The following is an 11,901-nucleotide window of genomic DNA, read 5'->3' on the forward strand; positions in this document are numbered from 1 at the left end:
AAGTACCTTTTTTTATCTTAGAAAGTTTCTCAAGTAAATGTAACAACTACTAGCCACTTTTGAACATTAATAACAAAATTAGTAGACAATACTTGTTAACAAGCATAACATGATATATTAGCATTAGCTAGTCATTATTTCTCTAACATTATCTGCATCCAACAGCATTACTGAACTATTCATGGTTAGTTTGAAAACCTGTGCAAGGTTCTGTGGCTTTTGCTGGTTTGCTGCCATGATTCTAACACACACACTGCACAGCACTGCAGGTGTGTGTCTGTTGCACAGGTGTCATAACGGAAAAACACGTTACGACATATTAACTATTGATTAAATTGTTGTAATGGCTGAAAAATGTGTAGAAGCCCCTACTGTGTCAAATCAAGATGGGAATAATAGAAAGTTGGCACCTCTGAAGTAAAATTAAAAATAAACAGCTTCCAGTTCAGGGGAGGACAAGGCTGACTCTGTGGGCAGGCAATGCCCCACAATGCCCTCCTATGCCGCCGGGCCAGTTAATATGAATTGCTCATATGAATTATGATATAAATTTAGTAATTATTTAAAAAACATTTATTATTTTAGTTCTACTTCAGAATTGTGTTATTTTGTGTTGGTTTGTCTATACTTGAAAAGTTGTGGTTGGACTGTGATTTTTTTAAGTTAAAGAGATAAGGGATATAAATAATTTTGCAGGGCACATCATGTACCTTTTGGACTTAATGAAAAACATTTATTATTGGCATTAACAGTTAAAAGACAATGATTTAAGGTTATTGACTAAAGTAAGATATTTGGCTTTATTTTAAACAGGGACCAAGCTGAAGACATTTTTGGAGGATCTGGGATTGGATCAGTTCTACAGGGAGAAGCTGTCACTCAACAAGATACTGGAGATCAATGAGAAGACCATCAATGATGAGCCTCCAAAGTGTAAATCTGATCTTTCATGGCATTTTCTCAAGAAACTGATGATGGTGAATGTAACAGCTAGAAAGATAAAATCAGTTTCTATGTCTAACCAAGATGATGAATTAGAACCTGATGAGTTAAATTTGGATGATCTGCTTGCTTGTACAAATGAGGGTGACTCTGTAAATCCTCTTGATTTAATCACTGCTCTCTTCCTGTGTTCTGATGGGTTTGTTCATCAAGAATTAGCTCTAAAAATGTCCATGTGTCAGTTCTCTGTTCCTCTGCTGCTTCCTAACTGTGGTACACAGCAGTGCACCCTCATGCTGTGGGCCATGAAAGACATTGTTAAGAAGTACAGACCTTCAAATCTTTCAGAATCAAAAGGCTTCATAGAAGAAAGAATAGTTCTTTCTGAACTTCCAATGATCTCATTTGTGAGACTGGGTGAGTGCTCTCTGTCCAAATCAGAGATCCTCAATAAACTTTTAAACAACCCAGATGACACCTTTGTTCACCGTGACATGGAGTGTGGAGACATTCAGAGAAGAATATCCAATGGACTGACTGAAATGACCTGGTTCCTTCCCTGTGGAAACAAAAACATGGACATCTTCAGTGAACCAGTTGCTATAGCTAACCTTCGTGGAGACATTGCTTCATTTGAAACTCAATTCTCCTTTTTGTGTCAGACATCTGCTGCAGTTTTTGTTTTCTTTGACCAGCTGGACTCTGAGTGTGAACTGCTGATGAACAAAAACCATAAAGCTCAAATCTTCTTAGTGGGAAACCAACAGAGCAAGAGCCTTACTCCAGATGTTCTGAAGAAAATAACAACCAATCTGGGCTTGACAAGAAACAACATAATTATAAAATCAAAACAGACAAATAATGCAGATTTTGTCAAACAATTGAGGAAAAGAGTCAGTGATGTAATTAATAACCCCCAGAGGAAGATGTCTGTAAAGAAGATGGCTGATGTTGCAGCTGAACTGGGAATCATAGTTGATGAAGATTCTCCAGAGTGCCAAGATGGAAAGATGAAAGCTGATGAAATCACTGCAGAGATTGAAGACATACTGAAATACAAAAAAGATCAACTTCCGTTACAAGATAAAATATGGAAGGAACTGACTTGTTTAGAAAAGGAAGAATTTCGTCTCCGAAAAGTTGGTTCAGAAAACATTGAAAATTACAAAAGCAAACTTCAGAGCGAGAGAAAAGAACTGAGGAAAAAGCAAAATGTTTCTGCATTGTCCAAAGCAATGACATGCTTCATTACTGCAATATCCAGCCCACATAGAGAAAGGTATTACTTTCTGAAATGGATGAGAATGAACCTCGACAACTTGTCTCAAACAAAACTTTCTGGCCTCAGGGAGCTTTATAAGGAAAAATGCAAAGATTCTGAAAACAAACAGGAGATCAAAGAAATAGACCAACAACTTTCCAGCAGCTCACTGGGAGTTGAGCACTTCTTCCGTGAAATGGGTCAGATCTATGAAGCTTCCCTTTACCTTCCAGAAACAGATCCATCACGTCAACAACTGCAACATCTGCCCAAACTCTGTGCTCAGTTGTTGCTGGATGGATTTCCTCTTGAGCTTGTAGATGGAGATGCTTCCAACATTCCTCTCAGATGGGTGAGTGATGTTCTCTCTCAGCTCAATGACTTGGTGTCTCCAAAGAACAAGATCCTGGTCATCACAGTTCTTGGAGTTCAGAGCACAGGGAAGTCCACTCTCCTTAACACCATGTTTGGAGTTCAGTTTGCAGTCAGCAGTGGTCGATGCACTAGAGGTGCCTTCATGCTGCTCATCAAAGTCAATGAAGACTTCAAGAAAGTTCTCAACTGTGACTTCATGATGATCATCGACACTGAAGGCTTAAAGTCACCAGAGCTAGCACAGCTGGACAACAGCCATGAACATGACAATGAGCTGGCAACACTTGTTGTTGGTCTGAGTGACATCACCATTATCAATATTGCAATGGAGAATTCAATAGAAATGAAAGACATCCTGCAGATAGTGGTGCATGCTTTCCTCAGGATGAAGGAAGTCGGCAAAAAGCATCAATGTCAGTTTGTTCACCAGAACGTTTCTGATGTTTCAGCTCATGAGAAGAACCTGAGAGACAGGAAGCTGCTGTTAGATCAGCTGAATGAGATGACCCAGGCTGCAGCTAAAATGGAAAAAAGAGAAGAGAACAAGAGTTTCACTGATGTGATGGAGTATAATCCAGACACTGGAAACTGCTACATTCCTGGACTCTGGAATGGAAACCCACCAATGGCTCCAGTCAATGCAGGATACAGTGAGACTGTCTATGAACTCAAGAAAAACATCATCCAACAGCTGAGAAAGTGTGGGTCAACTTCTAATAACATCTTGGAGTTCAGAGAGTGGATAACCAGCCTGTGGAACGCAGTAAAACATGAAAACTTCATCTTCAGCTTCAGAAACAGCCTGGTGGCTGATGCTTACATGAGGCTCTGCACAGAGTACAACAAATGGGAGTGGGAGTTCAAAAAGGAAATGTACACCTGGGTCACCAATGCAGAAATTAGAATTTCCAATTTTGGTTCATTTGCTGCAAAATCTAAAATATCTGACATGAAAGAATTCATCATTGTGTTGAAAAGTGAAGCAACCACAGAGCTGACCAAGTTGGAGACAAAGATCCTTGAAAATCTGAAGAAATACTTTGAGCAGCCAGAAGGTCATGTTTATCTGGTTGAAGGATACAGAGAGGAATTCTCCAACAGTGCAAAGAGTCTTCGACAAGAAACTGAACGATCAGTGTTCAACCAGATCACAGTTGCAGCTGATATTAAGGAAGGAATGAATGAAGTGGATAAAATCAAGCAGAACCAAACAAAAGAAATTGAGAAAGCAGTTTGTGCTTTAATTGAAAAATGTCGTAAAAACAAAGTAAAAATGACTGACAGAGAGCTTGATGAAAGTTTTAACAAGATGTGGACTGAAACACTGAAAACCTTGTCCTTCTCTAAACAGCAGACTTCAAATATCTTCACTAGTGTGTCCCATCAGTTACGAACAAATCTTAAGCGTAAGGGAAGCCATGCATGTGAACTGCTGAGTGAAAAAAGTCTCAAAGACTGTGGACTGGAGCCTTTTAAATACAAACCTCAAGAACTCAAAGACAAAGCAAAAGAATTTTTGGCCTGGCTGATTCGTTCAAAAACAAGACAAGAAATTGCTGACAGCATCATATCTGCTTGCAATGATTATGTTAGTGATAAAATCAATAGAAAAACCAATTATCACGATACTTACATACAAGAGATCCTTCACATCATTGATGAAAAGCTGAACAAAGCTGATGTTGACATAGACATTGAGTTTGAGGTGCCTCTGAAACAACACATCTGTGGATTTGCTGCCAGAAAGTTTCAGAAAATTCATTCAGATTTTATCCAAGAAAATGATCCTTATGAATGTCTGCAGAAAAACAAGGAAAAGTTCTGCACAGATTTCAAAGATGTCTTCCACAAACGAGATCAATGCCAGAAGAAAGCTCAAGAATTCACAAACCAATGTCTGAAACCTGCTGTTGAAATCGAAGTCTATCGTTCTCTAGGTCCTGATATTATCAATGAATTGAAGATTAGAAAGGAGTTCAGCACACGAATGTTCTTCCAGTGTTCAATTTTACTGGATCTGATTTCAAAGGATGAATTTGAAACCTTTAACAGATACATTTGTTCATATGAAGAATATGTAAAACTGTGGATATCTAGAAGAATAAAGGAGATATTCTCCTCTCAGTCTGCAGTCTGTGAGTTTGAAGAGAAACATCTTAATTCCTGCATCGACCACATAAATGCTGCCATTAAAAAGGCAAAAGCAGAAAAAACTGACAGCCTGAAGACATTTGTTGAAAATATTTGCAGAAATCTTGGTAATAAACTGGTAATTTCCAAGGATGCTCTTAATGCCTTCATGGTTCTGAACAATGCTGATCAGGAACAGTTTGGTCACTGGCTTGACGGGTGTGTGGAGGAAATGACAGAAGCTCTTACAGTCAAGTTTAAAAACACAAAGTTTGAAACAAAACTCTCACGGCTCCACATAAAACCAGAAAATGAGCTTTTCATCAAAATGATTGGTTGTGGCAAACAGTGTCCATTCTGCAAAATACCATGTGAGGCAGGTGCAGAAACACACACTCACTTTGCTTCTGTGCATCGATCACAGGGTTTAGGTTGGTACAGGTGGAATGACTCAAAAAAACTCGTAACTGATGTCTGCACTTCTCTTGTTATCAGTGACAAGCGCTTTCGCTGTTCAGACACAAAGAACAAATACCATCCTTACAAACAATATAGCGAGATTTACCCAGACTGGAATATTGCTCCAGATGGAAGCCTTGAGGCGTCAGATTATTGGAAATATGTGATGGCCAAGTACAACAATAAATTTGCTAAAGAATATAATGCAGAGCCTGCTGACATTCCTGATGCTTGGAAGAAAATCACAAAAGAACAGGCAGTGGAAAGCCTCAAGAAGTCATTCAACTTCAAGTGAAATTATAATTGAACATAATTATTATTATGTTCGAGTGAAACATGAGTAACAAGAACTCTACATGGTCCTTGCATGTAGAGTATTTTTGTCCTTTCTTGAACTCCCTCTAATTTACACATTGGTTTCTGCACTTTCACAAAAGACAAAATAAACAGATTCTGCCTAATTTACTATAGAGCTACTTATTCTTTTTTAAATCATTGATCAGTTATAACAGTTTGCCATTCTATTTTTATTAACTTTTGTTTGTAAATGATCTTGTCTGAAAATATTTATCTTGTTAAAAATTGTTAGAAATGTGCTACTACATTAGATGAATAATAGAAGAGTGTTAGTATAAATTAAATGTTTATTGTTATCAACTCAATGAAATCAACTCTCCACTACAGCAAAGTAGCCAAATTACTGACAGAGAGCTTGACAAATGTCTTAAGATGTGGACTGAATCACTGAACACCTTGTCTTTTTCTGAATACCAGATTTTAAATATCTTCACCAGTGTGTCCCTTCAGAAAAGGGATGCACCCAGAATAGTAATGAAATACATAATACACGTGTATAGCATGCCAAATCTTTTGAAGTTAAAACAATAACTCGCTGACAGCATAATGTCTGCTTGCATTGACTGTATTAGTAACAAACTTAGGAGAAAAATCAATTATCATGACACTTTTATCCAGGAGATTCTTCACGTCATTGATGAGAGGCTGAACAAAGCTGATGTTGATATAGACATTGAGTTTGAGGTGTCTCTGAAACAACACATCTGTGGATCTGCAGCAGATTGTTTCAGAAAATTCATGAAGATTTTATCCAAGACAATGATCCTTACAGATGTCTGCAGAAAAACAAAGAAAAGTTTTGCACAGATTTCAAAGATGTGTTTCAAGAAAGAGATCAATGCCAGAAGAAAGCTGAAGAATTCACAAACCAATGTCTGAAACCTGTTATGGAAAACTTCATCTATCGTTCTCTTGGTCTTGATATTGTTGATAAAATGATGACAAAAGAGGAGTTCAGCACACGAATCCAGTATTCAGTTTTACTGGATCTGATTTCAAAAAGTGACTTCAAAAGCTTTAAGAGTTACATTCGCTCATATGAAGATTACGTAAAATCCTGGATATCTGGTAGAATAAAGGAGACATTCTGGTCTGGGTCTACTCTATGTGGGTTTCAGGACAAACAACTTAAGTCCTGCATTGATTACATAAATTATGCCATTAAAAAGACAAAAGCAGAAAAGACTGACAGTCTGAGGACATTTGTTGAAAAGATCTGCAAAGAAGTTGGAGATAAACTGGCAATTTCCCAGGATGCTCTTGATGCCTTCATGGTTCTGAACAATGCTGACCAGGAACAGTTTGCTCACTGGCTCAAAGAGTGTGTGGAGGAAATGACAGAAGCTCTTACAGTCAAGTTTAAAAACACACAGTTTGAAACAAAACTCTCACAGCTTCACATAAAACCAGAGAATGAGCTTTTCAACAGAGTGATTGGTTGTGGCAAACTGTGTCCATTCTGCAAAGTTCCCTGTGATGCAGGTGGAGAAAACCACACTCAACACTTTGCTTCCATGCATCGACCAGAGGGTTTAGGTTGGGCCATGTGGGATGAGTCACAAAAGCTGACGACTGACATCTGCTCCTCTCTTGTTATGAGTGACGAATATTTTCACTGCAGGGCCACAAAGGGTGAATGGCATCCTTACAAAGAATATAGGGAGATTTACCCAGACTGGAATATTCCTCCAGATGTGAGTCGTCAAGCATCAAATTATTGGAAATATGTGATGGCCACATTCAATGAGGAATTTGCTAAAGCATATAATGCAGAGCCTGCTGACATTCCTGATGCTTGGAAGAGAATCACAAAAGAAGAGGCAGAGGAAAACCTCAAGAAATCATTCAACATCAAGTGAAACCATAATTCATGTTTAGTTGTTAGAACAAAACTGGTTCTTGCATGTAAAGTATTTTATTCCTTTTTTTAAATTTTTTTTCAAAGCCCCTCTGTTTTCCAAACTGAACTTATCCTTTCCACTGAAGACAACATAAGTGGTTTCAGCTTACTTTACTATATCTACTTATTTTTTTTTCTTTTGATCATTTATAATTTGTTCATTCTATTCCATTGTGAACTTTAGTTTTTTAAAAACTAAAGTTCTTAGTTTCTTTGACTAAGAAACGTAATTTTATTTTAGTCAAAGAAAACTAATATTTTCTTGTGTGAAAATGTTTACACTCTAAAAGTTGTATAAATGCGCCACTACATTAGATGGATAATTGGAGACTTTTAGTGAAAACAAATTGTTCATCATTAACAAATTGATTCAATCAACTCTCCAGAGTCATTACATCATTCAGCAAACTGACCGCTGCAAAGTCAATCACTGGATGCATTTTGCTGAGTTTCTTTACATAGAAAATGTAATTTGAGTCAAATTATAATGTATTTAACTTTAATTCTGTCCATATGATGTGGTTGAACTGATTATATGTTGCATATATATTAAATGCATCTGCTTTGTATGCTAAAATACTTTGTGATTATTATTGTTCTACCTCTAATTAGCATGAGAACAATAAACTTAATTGAATGAAGATTGATGTCATATTAGTTTTATTTTAGTTATTTTTGCTGTATGGGTGCAGGAATGTTATGAAATAAATATTCTTATATATATTTCCTTTGTGTGATTGATATATTTAATGTCAAACACTCTTCATGAAATCAGTCATTTCCATATGTTTTGTTTCCACAAATATTTCATGTCTTGTTTCCATTTTATCATCTTGCCACAATCATAAGAATATAGTTTTTACCAATGTCTAGTTCTGGGTCTTATATTGAGTTTATCTCTAATATTAACATCACTGTTTTACTAAAATACAGTAACTTCCAAAGTAATAAAAATATAATCGCTTTAAAACATTTTTCAATATTTAACAGTTTGGTTACTCTCAAGTCTTTCTGAATTCAGTATAAAGTACAAAACGTTGCAGATTTTGCACTAAAGGTCAAACTGCTCCTCCATCGAGGATATTGTGTAGTGTTTATTTCACACACATCTAAATTAATATTATATTCAGTCAAAAAGATTTCTAAAAAGTTTTTCTGTTTGTTTAGTGTCTCAGTGAAAAACAAGTTTGTCTTCTCTGATTTCATTGTTTTGTAAAGTAAAAGAAAAAAGTAGCATTTTATGGTGTTACAGCATAAAATTCATCTAATCCTTAGCAGAAATGAATCACTATAGATACAGTGAGTTAATGATTTATGAACATAACCTGCTGGATGTTTTGTTTACACATATGAACAAAAACACTGCACAGCACATTTTCATCAAAAGTCAAAGAGAATTCAATGAAAAATTAATAAATAATGTTTATGAGTATTTTTTTACAATGGTAAAATGATTCACAATAATGATGTAGCAGGTTATTTTCCTTTTCAAAATAAAAAAAAACACTCCACGAATCCTCCAAAAATGTTCACCCAAACATTTTATTAATTTGATTCATTAAACTTCAAAATATAGAGATTTGAACATCGTAGTAAGTCTTTCTCACTGCCTGATCAGTTTGGATCCTTTCATGAACCTTCAAAATATCTTGTAACTGGCATCATTAGAACCTCTGCAAATGGATCACTTAATTAGAGATGTTTTTTTAAGTGACCTACAAGTTCTTTGTTGAGATTATATATGATCTCTGAATCATACAGTTCAGTAGAAACACAGAATGCTTCTTCCTTGAAAAATTAAGTTCATATACTTTGTTAATCCAGTTTTTGTACTTCTGTGATTTGCAGTCTTTCTCTTTCTCTCTCTCTACTTTTCTCATTCTCATTAAAAGACACAATATCATACAGATTCGCACTGAATAAAAGTATTAAATTTAAGATTTGCAACCTTGGAAAGATAAGATGTTAGATAATGACTTGTCACAGTTTAAATATTTTCTTGAATACTTGTAGTTGGGTGCAAATACAGGCCAAAGCAGCAAACCAGCTGATTGGTGTAAGTCAGTACTCTGAGGCAGACTGAAAGGTCTAAAGTATAAAGCACATATTACCCACTTTTTTCTGACCAATCATTGTAATTTTTTCACAATCTCCATTGCATATAAATGAATTGGTGCTTGTATGCTTTATCTGTGTTTAATATTGTCTATTTCATGTTGCTTTGTATGTTTGAAATGCCTGGCTAGAAAATAAATCCCCCCATTGGGGGACAATAAAGGAACTGAACATGTTTGCACTGCTTGTCACTTTCTTTGGGATATTATGAGCAGTGAGATGAACAGTGAAAGAAAAACTAAACTATTTCTGATAATGGTAGAGGAGAACTTTACAGCAATGACACTGAGACAGACAGACAGACAGACGGTGCAGTAAAAGTCTATTTGAAAAAGTCATCCAGAATACCCAAGACTGCAGATGTCTCTACTATAATGACACATTACTAACAAATATATATTATTTTCTTATTTTTATTTGTAGGGTATTTAAGGTAGAAGAATCTGGTTACTAACAATGTTAAGATATAATTTTCAACATATTACCGTAAATCTGTTTTACAATTCAATTTGTTGGATTGTTGTTCCTACCGACCTACAGGGGGCGACTTTGGACAATGACTCAGAAAACTGTGCAGAAATTTCTTTCTGCATGCAGGTATTTTTATTTTATTTTATTTTGTTATTTTTTAGCTACTCTGTCGTAACGTCATAGACATTAGCTGCAGTTCTTTTAAAAATATATCCCAATAGCAGAGCTGGAATGACCATGTAATGGAAACCATGTGATTTACAAGAAACAACTGAAAAACGTGTCTATGAAAGTGAAAGTGTTTTTCAGCAGGTTACAAAAGGACGTCTGCACTGCAGTCCTGCAGCTCTGTTAGAAGAAGGAGAGGAACTTTTTTTAATGAAAAACAGCCGGTCCTCAAGCAAATCTTCTGCTACGGTAAGTTATTTATACTGTTTTGTTGATTGATTTAAAAAACGAAATAAAAGAGTGAAAAAAAACAACACTAATATTCACTTGTTATACTAACCTCTGATATTATCAGGGCTAAAAGACAGGAAACTAATTCGCACGTGTGATGCCCAACAGATTTACTGGAACTTCATTTTGAATCAGCTGCCGATAAAACATAAAATATCAAATTAATGTTAATCAATGTGCTCCAGATGGTCAGTCACCGTCGTTTACAGGGTTTGTTGAGTTATGTTTTACATTAAGCTAGTTTTGTGGTGAAATGTTTCTGGAAAAAAACACTATATACGTTTTCCTGTTTCAAAAAGATTAAAATTATATGTATGTGAATTCCTGTTTTCTGGTTTAAATGCTTAGAACAGTTAGACTCAGTACAACAAAAATCTCCCAAACAATCTCTTATTTTTTTGACAAAGCTAATATTGAAAATAAATTTGGGAGCTTTTTAAATTTGAGATTGCAAAGTTCTTAAGACAAATTGGCAGTGGTGGAGAGAGTACTCAAAAAATGTACTTAAGTAAAAGTACAAATACACAGACAAAAAGGTATTCTAATAAAAGTACAACATTAACTTTTTTACTTGAGTAAAAGTAAAATAGTACCGGCTTTTAAAAGTACAAGTACTTGCTGAATGCATTTGTTGGGAACCTGGGTTTTGGGGTTTTTCTTTGTGTTTCTTTTTCTTTTGTTGTTTCAAAATCCATCCACAAGAAAGCGCCAGAGGCTGCTCCTCCTGGTGGGGTGTGCCGGTCTCCTGTTCCCCTCATCAATTCTGGAGCTCAAGAGGAGCTGACTGCCAGTTCTCCGACGCCTGAGTGTTTGCCAGCAATGGTAGTCAGAGCCCTCCAGCGTAAGCTCCTAGTTGATTCCTTGAGAAACCTCCTGAGTAATTCCTGTTGTTGTTCTTCGTCTTCAGGTGCCATTCTTGAGACCCTGAGTTCCTTCGTGAGAGGATTTTTCCCCTGGTTTTCTGGAACCTACCTCCTCGTGACGCCGTGGAACTTACCCACTGGTTGCCCGAGTTCCTTCCCCGTTTCCCACATTCGGAGGACCGAACAGCTCCTGGAAACACCGCTTGGCAATCGGACCGCTTCTCTGTCTCCAATCCGCCAGAACTTACAAGTCCGCCCTCCACAGCAGCCTCTATCGCTCCTTCCGGATCAGCTCAACCGAGTTGGCTTCCCTGGGAACTGGACCCAAAGAGAACCCATCTGTCAGATCTGAACCCGACCCAGCAGTGATACCCTCCCGGACCAAGATCGTCAGTCCCACAAGTAAGATCAGTCCGTTTATTATTTCCTATCTTCTTTTTCCGACGCCCTTGAACTCACCACCTCTCTACTGTCTTCATAGTGTGCCGTCTTCTCCGAGAGCTGCTCCCCAGGAACTGTTTCCCTCCATCCATCTTCCCCGAATCTTCAATAAAATATCTTTAACTGAT

At 36.7% G+C, this 11,901-nt stretch overlaps 1 protein-coding gene across 3 annotated transcripts in view; it reads left to right on the forward strand.

Moving 5' to 3' along the window:
- LOC102232788 (up-regulator of cell proliferation-like) overlaps positions 1-11,901 on the forward strand; it is a 34,071-nt gene extending 22,170 nt beyond the window's left edge. For 2 of the 3 annotated variants that reach the window (XM_023346747.1, XM_023346749.1), the window contains exons 4-6: positions 814-11,291; positions 11,377-11,734; positions 11,814-11,901. In XM_023346747.1, the coding sequence (XP_023202515.1) occupies positions 814-5,462 (4,649 nt within the window). In that variant the 3' untranslated portion in view covers positions 5,463-11,291; positions 11,377-11,734; positions 11,814-11,901. The remainder of the gene's footprint in view (positions 1-813; positions 11,292-11,376; positions 11,735-11,813) is intronic. The other variant, XM_023346748.1, reaches the window with a different exon arrangement.

This window comes from Xiphophorus maculatus, chromosome 14, assembly GCF_002775205.1.
Source record: "Xiphophorus maculatus strain JP 163 A chromosome 14, X_maculatus-5.0-male, whole genome shotgun sequence".
Taxonomy (NCBI): Eukaryota; Metazoa; Chordata; class Actinopteri; order Cyprinodontiformes; family Poeciliidae; genus Xiphophorus; species Xiphophorus maculatus.